Source organism: Manacus candei, unplaced genomic scaffold, assembly GCF_025592945.1.
Source record: "Manacus candei isolate 608988 ecotype Guabito, Panama unplaced genomic scaffold, ASM2559294v1 h1tg000581l, whole genome shotgun sequence".
Lineage (NCBI taxonomy): Eukaryota > Metazoa > Chordata > Aves > Passeriformes > Pipridae > Manacus > Manacus candei.
Window position 1 is genome coordinate 1 of NW_026138629.1, and position 15468 is coordinate 15468.

Consider the following 15468-nt stretch of genomic DNA (forward strand, 5'->3'; position numbering starts at 1 on the left):
GAGATTTTTGGGGGGGTCCCTGAGGTTTTTGGTGTCCCCCCCCAGGGGCCTGGAGGGAGAAATTTGGGGGGTCAAGGGGGGATTTTTGGGGTCTCTGGGGGTTTTGGGGGTCTGGGTGGGTTTGGGGGGGGGATTTTGGGGGTCTGGGGGGGTCAGTTTGGTTTTTGGGGGGGTCCCTGAGGATTTTGGGGTCCCCCCCAGGGGCCTGGGGGGGGATTTTAGGGGTCAAGGGAGGATTTTGGGGGTCTGGGGAGGATTTTGGGGGGTCTGGGGGGGTTTTTGGGGGGATTTGGGGGGGTCTGGGGGGGTTCTGGGGGGGATTTTCGGGATCTGGAGGGATTTTGGGGGGTCTGGGGGGGTCAGTTTGGTTTTTGGGGGGGTCCCTGAGGTTTTTGGGGGGTCCCTGAGGGTTTTGGGGTCCCCCCCAGGGGCCTGGAAGAGGAAATTTGGGGGGTCAAGGGGGATTTTTCGGGGTCTGGGGGGGATTTTGGGGGTCTGGGGGGGTCTCTGAGGATTTTGGGGGGGTCTCTGAGGATTTTGGGGTCCCCCCCCAGGGGCCTGGCGGGCGGTTCTGGAGCGGGTGCAGGAGGCCCCGAGCCAGCGCCCACCTGAGACACCTCAACTTCGCAGGTGAGACCCCCAAAAACACCCCAAAAACACCCCAAAAACGCAGCTGGGACCCCTAAAAACACACCTGGGACCTCAAAACATCTCCAAAACCCACCTGGGACCCTCAAAACCACACCTGGGACCCCAAAAACACACCTGGGACCCTCAAAAACACACCTGGGACCCTCAAAAACCCCCCAAAACCCACCTGGGATCACCCAAAAACCCACCTGGGACCCTAAAAACCCACCTGGGATCACCCAAAAACCCCCCAAAACCACACTGAGACCCCAAAAATGCACCTGGGACCCCCAAAAACACACCTGGACCTCAAAACATCTCCAAAACCCACCTGGGACCCTCAAAACCACACCTGGGACCCCAAAAACACACCTGGGACCCCCAAAAACACACCTGGGACCCTCAAAAACCCCCAAAACCCACCTGGGATCACCCAAAAACCCCCAAAACCACACCTGAGACCCCAAAAATGCACCTGGGACCCCAAAAACACACCTGGACCTCAAAACATCTCCAAAACCCACCTGGGACCCCCAAAAATGCACCTGAGACCCCAAAAACCCACCTGGGACCCCCCAAACACACCTGGGATCACCCAAAAACCCACCTGAGACACCCTAAAACCTACCTGGGACCCCCAAAACACACCTGGGATCACCTAAAATACACCTGGGATCACCAAAACCCCCCTAAACCCACGTGGGACCCTCAAAAACACGCCTGGGACCCCCAAAATACACCTGGGATCCCCCAAAACACACCAAGGACCCCTAAAACCCCCCCCTAAACCTACCTGAGACCCTCAAAAATACACCTGGGACCCTCAAAACCACACCTGGGACCCCCAAAAAACCCCCCAAAACCCACCTGGGATCACCCAAAAACCCCCCAAAACCACACCTGAGACCCCAAAAATGCACCTGGGACCCCCAAAAACACACCTGGGACCTCAAAACATCTCAAAACCCACCTGGGACCCCCAAAAATGCACCTGGACCCCAAAAATCCACCTGGGACCCCAAAAACACACCTGGGACCCTCAAAAACCCCCCAAAACCCACCTGGGATCACCCAGAAACCCCCCAAAACCACACCTGAGACCCAAAAATGCACCTGGGACCCCCAAAAACACACCTGGGACCTCAAAACATCTCCAAAACCCACCTGGGACCCCAAAAATGCACCTGGGACCCCAAAAATCCACCTGGGACCCCCAAAAACACACCTGGGACCCTCAAAAACCCCCCAAAACCCACCTGGGATCACCCAGAAACCCCCAAAACCACACCTGAGACCCCAAAAATGCACCTGGGACACCCAAAAGCCCACCTGGGACCCCCAAAAACCCCCCAAAACACACCTGGCCACTATCCCCTTTTAACCCCTAAAATCCCCTTTTAACCCCTCAAAAATCTCCTTTTAACCCCCAAAATTCCCCTAAAATCCCCTTTTAACCCCCCAAATCTCCCCAAATCTCCCCCAAACCCCCTCAAATTTTTTTTTAAACCCCCCCAAATTTTTTTAAAACCCCCTAAATCCCCTTTTTTCCCCCCAAAACCCCCAGGGATGAGCGGGCTGCGTCTCCTGGGCATGCACCACGACCCCAAATCCCCCCTAAATCCACTCTTAACCCCCCCAAAATCCCCATTTAACCCCCCAATATCCCCTTTAACCCCCCAAAATCCCCTTTAAATACCCTTTTAACCCCCCAATATCTCCTTTTAACCCCCCAAAATCCCCTTTAAATGCCCTTTTAACCCTCTAAAATCCCCTTTTAACCCCCCAATATCCCCCCAATATCCCCTTTTAACCCCCCAAAATCCCCTTTTACCCCCCCAATATCCCCTTTTAACCCCCCAAATCTCCACCAACCCCCCCCAAATCTTCCCCAAATTCCCTTTAAAGACCCTTTTAACCCCCCAAATCCCCTTTTAACCCCCTAAAATCCCATTTTACCCCCCAATATCCCCATTTTACCCCCCAATATCCCCTTTTAACCCCCAAAATCCCCTTTTAACCCCCCAAATCTCCCCCAAACCTCCTCAAATCTCCCCCAAACCCCCCCAAATTTTTTTTTAACCTCCCCCAAATTTTTTTTTTAACCCTTTTTTTCCCCCAAAATCTCTCCAGGGATGAGCGGTCTCCGTCTCCTGGGCATGCACCACGACCCCAAATCCCCCCAAAATCCTCTTTTAAACCCCCCAAATCCCCTTTTAACCTCCCAAATCCCTCCAATATCCCCTTTTAACCCCCTAAAATCCCCTTTTAACCCCTCAAAAATCCCCTTTTAACCCCCAAAATTCCCCTAAAATCCCCTTTTAACCCCCCAATATCCCCCTTTAACCCCCCAATATCCCCCTTTAACCCCCCAATATCCCCTTTTAACCCCCCCAATATCCCCTTTTAACCCCCCAATATACCCCTTTAACCCCCCAATATACCCCTTTAACCCCCCAAAAATCTCCTTTTAACCCCCAAAATTCCCCAAAAATCCCCTTTTAACCCCCAATATCCCCTTTTAACCCCCCAAAATCCCCTTTAAATGCCCCAAACCCTCCCGAAACTTCCCGAAATTTTTTTTAAACCCCCCCAAATTTTTTTTTAACCCTTTTTTTCCCCCCCAGGGATGAGCGGTCTCCGTCTCCTGGGCATGCACCACGACCCCAAATCCCCCCCAAATCCACTCTTAACCCCCCCAAATCCCCTTTTAACCTCCCAAATCCCTCCAATATCCCCTTTTAACCCCCTAAAATCCCCTTTTAACCCCTCAAAAATCTCCTTTTAACCCCCAAAATTCCCCTAAAATCCCCTTTTAACCCCCCAATATCCCCCCAATATCCCCTTTTAACCCCCCAATATCCCCCTTTAACCCCCCAATATCCCCCTTTAACCCCCCCAAATCCCCTTTTAACCTCCCAAATCCCTCCAATATCCCCTTTTAACCCCCTAAAATCCCCTTTTAACCCCTCATAAATCTCCTTTTAACCCCCAAAATTCCCCCAATATCCCCTTTTAACCCCCCAAAATCCCCTTTTAACCCCCAAAATCCCCTTTAAATGCCCCTTTTAACCCCCCAAAATCCCCTTTTAACCCCCCAAATCTCCCCCAATCCCCCCCCAAATTTTTTTTAAAATCCCCTAAATCCCCTTTTTTTCCCCCAAAATCTCCCCAGGGATGAGCGGGCTGCGCCTCCTGGGCATGCACCACGACGCCGTGGTGTTCCTGCTGGAGCAGCTCCCCGGGGCCGGGTCCTGCCGCCGGTACCGGTTCCCGGTACCACCCCCGCAGGGGACCCCCCCCAAAAACCAACCCCCCCGGAACCCCTCGGGCTGCGCCAGGGCAGAGCTCTACGTGCGGTACTGGGAGGGGACTGGGAGGGACTGGGGGGGACTGGGAGGGGAGTGGGGGGGACTGGGGGGCTGGGGGACTGGGAGGGACTGGGAGGGACTGGGAGGGGACTGGGGAGGGGATTGGGAGGGATTGGGAGGGGATTGGGAGGGACTGGGAGGGACTGGGAGGGACTGGGAGGGACTGGGAGAGGGATTTAGGGGGGACTGGGAGGGGAGTGGAGGGGAGTGGGGGGGACTGGGAGGGACTGGGGAGGGACTGGGAGGGGATTGGGAGGGACTGGGAGGGACTGAGGGTTACTGGGGGATACTGGGAGCTACTGGGGGATACTGGGAGCTACTGGGGGGAACTGGGGGTTACTGGGGGATACTGGGGGGTACTGGGAGCTACTGGGGGGCACTGGGAGCTACTGGGGGGGCACTGGGAGCTACTGGGGGGCACTGGGAGCTACTGGGGGGAACTGGGAGCTACTGGGGGGCACTGGGAACTACTGGGGGATACTGGGAGCTACTGGGGGGCACTGGGAGCTACTGGGAGATACTGGGAGCTACTGGGGGGAACTGGGGGTTACTGGGGGATACTGGGGGGCACTGGGAGCTACTGGGAGCCACTGGGGGATACTGGGAGCTACTGGGGGGCACTGGGAGCTACTGGGGGCTACTGGGAACTACTGGGGGGGCACTGGGAGCCACTGGGGGCTACTGGGAGCTACTGGGGGGCACTGGGAGCTACTGGGGGGGGGGTACTGGGAGTTACTGGGGGGGTCCCCCCATGGGTGGGGGGGTCCCAAAATCCTCCCAAATCCCCCCACCCCAAACCCCCCCTTTATCGACACCAGGGGGGCACCCACAGGGTGGGGGTTTTTTGGGGGGGTCCCCCACGGCTCGGGGGGTCCCCCCGTGGGTCTGGGGGGGTCACCCATGGGTGGGGAGCCCCCCCCTAAACCCCCCCAAATTTTGGTGTGTGTCCCCCCCCCCCCCAGGAAATGCACCTTCGACATGTTCAGCTTTTTGGCCTCCCAGCACCGGGGCCCCTCCCCCAGGGACCCCCCCCCGCGGGAGGAGGAGGAGGACGAGGTGCAGCTGAAGCCCACCCGGTGAGGAACCACCCTTGGGTGCCCCCCCCAGCCCCCCCAAAAATCTCGGGGACCCCCCAAAAAAATTTGGGTCACCGCCCCCCATAGAAGTCAATGGGTAGACCTGTTGTCTGGGACATTTGGGACCCCTCCTTGGATATCTGAGGCCCCCCCAAATACCTGAGACCCCCCCAGCACCCCTGGGGGACCCCCCCAAAATCTCAGGGACCCCCCAAAATCTCGGGGACCCCCCAAAAATCTCGGCAACCCCCCCCAAAATTTGCGTCACACCCCCCCCCCATAGAAATCAATGGGTAGACCTGTTGTCTGGGACATTTGGGACCCCCCTCCCCTGGATATCTGGGACCCTCCCCAAATACCTGAGACCCCCCCAACACCCCTGGGTGCCCCCCCAGACTTCTGGGACACCCCAAAATCTCGGGGGACCCCCCAAAATATCTCAGGGACCCCCCAAAAAAAATTTGGGTCATCGCCCCCCATAGAAGTCAATGGGTAGACCTGTTATCTGGGACATTTGGGACCCCTCCTTGGATATCTGAGGCCCCCCCAAATACCTGAGACCCCCTCCCAGCACCCCTGGGTGCCCCCCCCAGACTTCTGGGACACCCCAAAATCTCGGGGACCCCCCAAAAATCTCAGGGACCCCCCCAAATTTTGGGTCATTTTCCCCCCGTAGAAGTCAATGGGTAGACCTGTTGTCCGGGAGATTTGGGACCCCCTCCCTGGATATCTGGGACCCTCCCCAAATACCTGAGACCCCCCCAGCACCCCTGGGGGACCCCCCCCAAAATCTCAGGGACCCCCCAAAATCTCGGGGACCCCCCCAAAAATCTCGGCAACCCCCCCCAAAATTTGCGTCACCCCCCCCCCCCCATAGAAATCAATGGGTAGACCTGTTGTCCCACACACCTGGGGGGGGGGGATTTTGGGGTGTCCCATTTTTGGGGGGTTTTAGGAGAATTTGGGGGGTTTCGGGGGGACCCCAAAATTCAGGGGGACACCCTGACGCCCCCCCAAGGGGGGGGAGTTTGGGGCTCCCATGGGGTGGATTTGGGGGGGATTTTGAGGGGTTTTGGGTGAATTTTGAGGGATTTTGGGATATTTGGGGTTCCTTGTTTTCGGGGGCATTTGGGGGTTTTGGGGGATTTGGGGGGGTCTCGGGGGGTTCCCCAAAATCCGGGGGGACCCCCCTGACCCCACCCCCAGAGGAGGAATTTGGTGTCCCCATGGGGTGGATTTGGGGTGAATTTTGGGGGGTTTTGGGGCTGGTTTTGGGGGGATTTGGGTGTTTTTGGGGTTCCCCATTTTTGGGGGATTTGGGGGTTTTTGGGGGATTTGGGGGGTCTCGGGGGGTTCCCCAAAATCCGGGGGGACCCCCTGACGCCCCCCCAGAGGGAATTTGGGGGAATTTGGTGTCCCCATGGGGTGGATTTGGGGTGAATTTTGGGGGGTTTTGGGGCTGTTTTTGGGGGGATTTTGGGGTTCCTTGTTTTTGGGGGGATTTTGGGGGATTTTGGGGGGGTCTCGGGGGGTTCCCCAAAATCCGGGGGGACCCCCTGACACCCCCCCCGGGGGGGGAATTTGGTGTCCCCATGGGGTGGATTTGGGGTGAATTTTGGAGGGTTTTGGGGCTGGTTTGGGGTGGATTTGGGGGATTTTGGGGTTCCTTGTTTTCGGGGGAATTTGGGGGGTTTTGGGGGAATTTGGGGGGGTCTCGGGGGGACCCCCAAAATCCGGGGGGACCCCCTGAGGCCCCCCCCAGAGGAGGAATTTGGTGTCTCTATGGGGTGGATTTGGGGTGGATTTTGGGGCTGTTTTTGGGGGGATTTGGGGGATTTTGGGGTTCCTCGTTTTTGGAGGGATTTGGGGGTTTTTGGGAGATTTGGGGGGGTCTCGGGGGGTTCCCCAAAATCTGGGGGGACCCCCTGACGCCCCCTCATGGGGTGGATTTTGGGTGGATTTTGAGGGGTTTTGGGGGTGTTTTTGAGAGGTTTTGGGTGGATTTGGGGTGAATTTTGAGGGATTTTGGGGGGATTTTGGGGTTCCTCGTTTTCGGGGGGATTTGGGGGTTTTTGGGGGTATTTGGGGGGGTCTCGGGGGGTCCCCCAAAATCCGGGGGGACCCCCTGACGCCCCCCCAGCCGCGCCACCAGCCTGGAGCTGCCCATGGCCATGAGATTCCGGCACCTCAAGAGAACGGCCAAGGAGGCCGTGGGGGTCTATCGGTGAGAGCCGGGGGGGCACCTGGGGGCACCTGGACACACCTGGGCACACCTGGGGGCACCTGGGGGCACCTGGAGGGCATTGGGGGGCACCTGGAGGCACCTGGACACACCTAGGGGGCACTGGGGGGCAGCTGGGCACACCTGAGATACACCTGGGGGCACCTGAGATACACCTGGGCACACCTGGGGGCACCTGGGCACACCTGGGGGGCACCTGGGCACACCTGGGGGCACCTGGGGACACCTGGGGGGCACCTGGGACACACCTGGGCACACCTGGGGGGCAGCTGGGGGCACCTGGGGGGCACCTGGGACACACCTGGGCGCACCTGGGGGGCAGCTGGGGGCACCTGGGGGCACCTGGGCACACCTGGGGGCACCTGGGGGGCACCTGGGGGCAACTGGGGGTACCTGGGCACACCTGGGGGGCACCTGGAGGGTGTTGGGGGGCACCTGGAGGCACCTGGGCACACCTGGGGATACCTGGGCACACCTGGGGGCACCTGGAGGGCGTTGGGGGGCACTGGGGGGCACCTGGGGGCAGCTGGGCACACCTGGGGGCACCTGGGCACACCTGGAGGGTGTTGGGGGGCATTGGGGGGCACCTGGGGATGTTTGGGACACACCTGGATACACCTGGGATACACCTGGGGGGCACCTGGGCACACCTGGGGGCACCTGGGATACACCTGGGGGCACCTGGGGGCACCTGGGCACACCTGGGGGTGGTTGTTACACACCTGGGCACACCTGGGGGTGGTTGTTACACACCTGGGGCACACCTGGGCACACCTGGGCACACCTGGGGGCACCTGGACACACCTGGACACACCTGGGGTGGTTGTTACACACCTGGACACATCTGGGCACACCTGGGGTACACCTGGGGGCACCTGGGGGTGGTTGTTACACACCTGGGCACACCTGGGACACACCTGGGCAGACCTGGGCACACCTGGGGGTGATTGTTACACACCTGGGCACACCTGGACACACCTGGGGGTCACTTGGACACACCTGGACACACCTGGGGGTGGTTGTTACACACCTGGGGGCACCTGGGGGTGGTTGTTACACACCTGGGACACACCTGGGCACACCTGAGGGTGATTGTTACACACCTGGGGCACACCTGGGCACACCTGGGGGGCACCTGGGCACACCTGGGGTACACCTGGGGGCACCTGGGGGGCACCTGGGGGTGGTTGTTACACACCTGGGACACACCTGGGACACACCTGGGCACACCTGGGCACACCTGGTCATACCTGGGGCACACCTGGGCACACCTGGGCACACCTGGGGGTCACCTGGGGGCACCTGGGACACACCTGGGGGTCACCTGGGCACACCTGGGCACACCTGGGCACACCTGTCCCCCCCCAGGTCGGCCATCCACGGGCGGGGCCTGTTCTGCAAGCGCAACATCGAGGCGGGCGAGATGGTGATCGAATACTCCGGCATCGTCGTGCGCTCCGTCCTCACCGACAAGAGGGAGAAGTTCTACGACAGCAAGGTGGGCGGGGGGGCCCCGAATTCGGGGAGAAAAACCCCAAAAACGGGGGAAAATCGCCTCGGAAATGGGGGGGAGGGGCCTGGAAACGGGGGGAGGGGCCTGGAAAGGGGAGGAGTCTGAAAATGGGAGGAGGGGCTTAAAAATGGGAGGAGGGGCTTAAAAATGGAGGAGATTTTAAAAAATGGGGGAGAGGAGCCTAAAAATGGAGGAGAAACCCCAAAATTTGGGGAGAAAAACCCCAAAAATGGGGAAAATCACCTCGGAAATGGGGGGGAGGGGCCTGGAAACGGGGAGGAGTCTGAAAATGGGAGGAGGGGCTTAAAAATGGAGGAGATTTTAAAAAATGGGGGAGAGGAGCCTAAAAATGGGGAGGGGACCCCAAAATTTGGGGAGAAAAACCCCAAAAATGGGGAAAATCAGCTCGGAAATGGGGGGGAGGGGCCTGGAAAATGGGAGGAGGGGCCTGGAAAGGGGAGGAGTCTAAAAATGGGAGGAGGGGCCTAAAAGTGGGAGGAGGAGCCTAAAAATGGAGGAGAAACCCCAAAATTTGGGGAGAGAGACCCCAAAAACGGGGGAAATCGCCTCGGAAATGGGGGGGAGGGGCCTGGAAAATGGGAGGAGTCTGAAAAGGGGAGGAGGGGCCTAAAAATGGAGGAGATGTTAAAAGTGGGGGGGAGGAGCCTAAAAATGGGGAGGGGACCCCGAATTCGGGGAGAAAAACCCCAAAAACGGGAAAAATCGCCTCGGAAATGGGGGGGAGGGGCCTGGAAATGGGAGGAGTCTGAAAAGGGGAGGAGCCTAAAAATGGGAGGAGGAGCCGAAAAATGGAGGAGAAACCCCAAAATTTGGGGAGAGAGACCCCAAAAATGGGAAAAATCACCTCAGAAATGGGGGGGAGGGGCCTGGAAATGGGGGAGGGGCCTGGAAAGGGGAGGAGTCTAAAAATGGGAGGAGGGGCCTAAAAGTGGGAGGAGGAGCCTAAAAATGGAGGAGAAACCCCAAAATTTGGGGAGAGAGACCCCAAAAACGGGGGAAATCGCCTCGGAAATGGGGGGGAGGGGCCTGGAAAATGGGAGGAGTCTGAAAAGGGGAGGAGTCTGAAAATGGGAGGAGGGGCCTAAAAATGGAGGAGATGTTAAAAGTGGGGGAGAGGAGCCTAAAAATGGGGAGGGGACCCCGAATTCGGGGAGAAAAACCCCAAAAACGGGAAAAATCGCCTCGGAAATGGGGGGGAGGGGCCTGGAAATGGGAGGAGTCTGAAAAGGGGAGGAGCCTAAAAATGGGAGGAGGGGCTTAAAAATGGAGGAGATTTTAAAAAATGGGGGAGAGGAGCCTAAAAATGGGGAGGGGACCCCAAAATTTGGGGAGAAAAACCCCAAAAATGGGGAAAATCGCCTCGGAAATGTGGGGGAGGGGCCTGGAAACGGGGGGAGGGGTCTGAAAAGGGGAGGAGTCTGAAAATGGGAGGAGGAGCCTAAAAATGGAGGAGATTTTAAAAATGAAGGGGAGGAGCCTAAAAATGGGGAGGGGACCCCAAAATTTGGGGAGAGAGACCCCAAAAATGGGGAAAATCAGCTCGGAAATGGGGGGGAGGGGCCTGGAAATGGGGGAGGGGCTTGGAAAGGGGAGGAGTCTAAAAATGGGAGGAGGGGCCTAAAAGTGGGAGGAGGAGCCTAAAAATGGAGGAGAAACCCCAAAATTTGGGGAGAGAGACCCCAAAAATGGGGAAAATCGCCTCGGAAATGGGGGGGAGGGGCCTGGAAAATGGGAGGAGGGGTCTGGAAAGGGGAGGAGTCTGAAAATAGGAGGAGGAGCCTAAAAATGGGAGGAGGGGCTTAAAAATGGGAGGAGGAGCCTAAAAATGGAGGAGAAACCCCAAAATTTGGGGAGAGAGACCCCAAAAACGGGGGAAATCGCCTCGGAAATGTGGGGGAGGGGCCTGGAAACGGGGGGAGGGGCCTGGAAAGGGGAGGAGTCTGAAAATGGGAGGAGGAGCCGAAAAATGGAGGAGAAACCCCAAAATTTGGGGAAAGAGACCCCAAAATTGAGTCAAAATTGAGCCAAAATCTGGCCCAAAATTGAGTCAAAATTGAGTCAAAAATCATCCAAAATTGAGTCAAAATCTGACCCAAAATTAAGTCAAAATTGAGTCAAAATTAAGTCAAAATTAACCCAAAATTGAATCAAAATGGAACCAAAACCTGGCCCAAAATTGACTCATTTTTGGCTCCATTTTGGCTCCGTTTTTGCTCAATTTTGACTCATTTTTGACTCAATTTTGGGCTGGGTTTTGGCTCAAATTTGGGTGATTTTTGACTTCATTTTGGCTCCATTTTTGCTCAATTTTGACTCATTTTTGGCTCAATTTTGGGTTAATTTTGACTTAATTTTGGTCCAGATTTTGGCTCAATTTCGGGGGATTTTTGGGTCAATTTTGACTCATTTTTGGCTCCATTTTGACTCATTTTTTGCTCATTTTTGGGTGATTTTTGACTCAATTTTGGGCCAGGTTTTGACTCAATTTTGGCTCAATTTTGGGCCAGGTCTTGGCTACAATTTGGGTGATTTTTGACTCAATTTTGGGCCAGGTTTTGACTCAATTTTGACTCGATTTTGGCTCCATTTTTGCTCAATTTTGACTCATTTTTGGCTCAATTTTGGGCCAGGTCTTGGCTACAATTTGGGTGATTTTTGACTCAATTTTGGGCCAGGTTTTGACTCAATTTTGACTCGATTTTGGCTCCATTTTTGCTCAATTTTGACTCATTTTTCGCTCAATTTTGGGTCAATTTTGGCTCATTTTTGGCTCAATTTTGACTCATTTTTTAGCTTAATTTTTGCTCAATTTCGACTCATTTTTGCCTCCATTTTTGCTCAACTTTTGAGTCCTAATGGAGCAAAAATGAACCAAAATTCACCCAAAAATCCCCCAAAAATCCCTCAAAATGAGTCAAAAACGTCCCCCTTGCAGGGCATTGGGTGCTACATGTCCCCAACCCTTGACTATGTCCCCAAAAATCACCCAAAATTGAGCCTAAGCTTGACCCAAAATTGAGTCAAAATTGAATCAAGACCTGACCCAAAATTGAGTCAAAACTTGGCCCAAAAATGAGCAAAAATTGAGCAAAATTGAGCAAAAATGGAGCCAAAAATGAGTCAAAATTAATCAAAAATGAGTCAAAATTGACCCAAAAATCACCTAAAATTTAACCAAAACCTGACCCAAAACTGAGTGAAAATCACCCAAAAATGAGTCAAAATGAATCAAAAATGAGTCAAAATGAATCAAAAATGAGTCAAAATTGAGCAAAAACCTGGCCCAAAATTGAATCAAAATTGAGCAAAAATGACTCAAAATTGACCCAAAAATCATCCAAAACTGAGTCAAAACCCGGCCCAAAAATGAGCAAAAATTAAGCAAAATTGAGTCAAAATGGAGCCAAAATTAAGTCAAAATTGACCCAAAATCCCCCAAAATGACCCCAAAACCGCTTCCCCCCCAGGGCATCGGGTGCTACATGTTCCGCATCGACGAGGCCGAGGTGGTGGACGCCACCATGCACGGCAGCTAAAATTGAGCAAAAACTGAGCCAAAAATGAGTCAAAATTGAGCAAAAATGGAGCCAAAATCGAGTCAAAACGTGGCCCAAAATTGAGTCAAAATAGAGCCAAAATTGACTCATTTTTGACTCCATTTTGACTCATTTTTGACTCAACTTTGGGTGATTTTTGACTCAATTTTTGACCAGGTTTTGACTCAATTTTGACTCATTTTTGGCTCAATTTTGGGCCAGGTTTTGCCTCAATTTTGGGTGATTTTTGACTCAATTTTGACCAGGTTTTGACTCAAATTTGGGTGATTTTTGACTCAATTTTAGACTGGGTTTTGACTCGTTTTTGGCTCCATTTTTGCTCAATTTTGACTCATTTTTGGCTCCGTTTTTGCTCAAATTTGACTCGATTTTGGCTCCGTTTTTGCTCAATTTTGGCTCGATTTTGGCTCCATTTTTGCTCAATTTTGACTCGATTTTGGCTCCATTTTTGCTCAATTTTGACTCAATTTTGGCTTGATTTTGAGTCAATTTTTGGCTCAATTTTGGGCCGGGTTTTGACTCAATTTTGACTCCTTTTTTAGCTTAATTTTTGCTCAATTTCGACTCATTTTGCCTCCATTTTTCCTCAACTTTTGAGTCCGAATTGAGTCCAAATGAGCCAAAATCAGCCAAAAATGACCCCCCCTGTCCCCTCTCCCCCAGGGCATCGGGTGCTACATGTTCCGCATCGACGAGGCTGAGGTGGTGGACGCCACCATGCACGGCAGCTAAAATTGAGCAAAAACTGAGCCAAAAATGAGTCAAAATTGAGCAAAAATGGAGCCAAAATCGAGTCAAAACGTGGCCCAAAATTGAGTCAAAATAGAGCCAAAATTGACTCATTTTTTGCTCCATTTTGACTCATTTTGGCTTGATTTTGACTCATTTTTGGCTCAATTTTGGGTGATTTTTGACTCAATTTTGGGCCGGGATTTGACTCAATTTTGACTCAATTTTGGGCCAAGTTTTGACTCAATTTTGGCTCATTTTTGGCTCCATTTTTGCTCAATTTTGACTCATTTTTGGCTCAATTTTGGGTGATTTTTGACTCAATTTTTGACCAGGTTTTGACTCAATTTTGGGTGATTTTTGACTCAATTTTGGCTCCATTTTTGCTCAATTTTGACTCATTTTGGCTCAATTTTAGGCCAGGTTTTGACTCAATTTTGGGCCAGGTTTTGACTCAATTTTGACTTGATTTTGGCTCCATTTTTGCTCAATTTTGACTCGATTTTGGCTCCATTTTTGCTCAATTTTGACTCATTTTTGGCTTGATGTTGAGTCAATTTTTGGACAATTTTGGGCCAAATTTTGACTCGATTTTGGGTCGGGTTTTGACCCAATTTTTGCTCAATTTTGACTTGATTTTACCTCCATTTTTGCTCAACTTTTGAGTCCAAACTGACCCAAAAATCCCCCCAAAATGACCCCAAAACCGCTTCCCCCGCAGGGCATCGGGTGCTACATGTTCCGCATCGACGAGGCCGAGGTGGTGGACGCCACGATGCACGGCAGCGCCGCGCGCTTCATCAACCACTCGTGCGAGCCCAACTGCTACTCGCGGGTCATCCACGTGGAGGGCCACAAGCGCATCGTCATCTTCGCCCTGCGCCGCATCCTGCGCGGCGAGGAGCTCACCTACGACTACAAGTTCCCCATCGAGGAGCCCGCCGCCAAGCTGCCCTGCAACTGCGGCGCCCGCCGCTGCCGGCGCTTCCTCAACTGACCTCGGGGGGGTCTTTGGGGGGGGCGAAAAGGGGGTCGGAGGGAAGTTATGGGGGGAAAAAGGGGGTCTGGAGGAGGCGGAGGGTCGCGGGGAGGTGGTGGAGGTGCCTCGGGTCAACCGGGAGGCCTGGGGGTCAACTGGGAGGCGTGGGGGTCAACCGAGAGTTGTGGGGGTCGACCAGGAGTCTTGGGGGTCAACCAAGAGTTGTGGAGGTCAACCAAGAGTCTTGGGGGTCGACCAGGAGTTGTAGGGGTCAACCAAGAGTCTTGGAGGTCAACCAAGAGTGATGGAGGTCAACCAAAAGTCTTGGGGGTCAACCAAGAGTCATGGAGGTCAACCAAGAGTCTTGGGGGTCAACCAAGAGTCTTGGGGGTCAACCAAGAGTCGTGAAGGTCAACCAGGAGTTGAGGTTCTCCCGAAGTCCCCCGAGACGCCTCCAGCCCTGGGACCCCCCGAAACGCGACGTTGGGGTGCTCCCGCCCCCCGAGACCCCCCCCCAGGCCTCCCTTAGGGACCCCCAAGCCCCCTCCCACGGGCCTGACCCTCCCCCCCAACCTCCCCCTCCCCCGGTGGGTCCAGCCCCTCCCCGCGCGGCACTTTTGGGGCGATTTTTTTGGGGTGGTATTTTTTTGGTGGGGGGGTTGTTTCGGGTTTTGTATGTTAATTTAAAGGCGGCGCCAGCCCCGCCCACAATAAAGACTCTGATTGGTCCGGGAGACTCTCTGCTTAAGGGGGGGGGGTCGGGGTAGGGGGGGGGACACCCCCAAAATCCCCCCAAATCCTGGAGAACCTCCCAAAAAACGCCGTAATGGCGGTTCTGGGCCTACAACTCCCATCATGCCCCGCGGCGCCCATAGGGCGCCATTATCTTGGACCTACAACTCCCATGACGCCCCGCGGTGCCGTTAGAGCGCCATTATAGCGCGCCTACAACTCCCATCATGCCTCGCGGCACCCATAGAGCGCCATTATCTTGGTCCTACAACTCCCATGATGCCCCGCGGCGCCCACAGAGCGCCATTACAGCGCGCCTACAACTCCCATCGTGCCCCGCGGCGCCCATAGAGAAGCGTTGGCGCCCCGCCCTCCCCGAACTACAACTCCCGTGATGCCCCTCGCCGACTTCCGGCCTTGACCCCCCCTCCCCTCACGCCGCGGCCGCCATTTTGGGGGGTTTAAATTTAGGCGGGATCCCCCTTTTTTTTTTTTTCCTAAATTTTTAGGGTTTAAACTGCCGGAAAATCCCCCTTTTTCTTCATTAGGAATAATTAAATTGAGGGAAAAACCCTCTTTTCTCGATTTTTTTGGAAAAGGAGCCCCTTTTCGAGGTTGAAA

General features: G+C 54.6%; 1 protein-coding gene and 1 long non-coding RNA gene across 3 annotated transcripts; both read left to right on the forward strand.

Annotated features, from left to right (window-relative positions):
• Positions 1-3929: 3929 nt before the first annotated feature.
• Positions 3930-14134, forward strand: LOC127466057 (histone-lysine N-methyltransferase 2B-like). The gene is made up of 5 exons (XM_051776665.1): positions 3930-3986; positions 4961-5074; positions 7215-7298; positions 8685-8814; positions 13858-14134. Exons 2-5 carry the CDS (start codon positions 4977-4979, stop codon positions 14131-14133), a joined length of 588 nt encoding a protein of 195 aa, XP_051632625.1. The 5' UTR covers positions 3930-3986; positions 4961-4976; the 3' UTR covers position 14134.
• Positions 14135-14273: 139 nt separating this feature from the next.
• LOC127466059 (uncharacterized) lies at positions 14274-14849 on the forward strand. 2 transcript variants are annotated; one of them, XR_007902584.1, is made up of 2 exons: positions 14274-14345; positions 14406-14849. It is a non-coding gene; the product is annotated as an uncharacterized LOC127466059 (long non-coding RNA). The 2 variants fall into 2 exon arrangements; XR_007902583.1 differs by having other exon boundaries at positions 14297-14365.
• Positions 14850-15468: the final 619 nt, after the last annotated feature.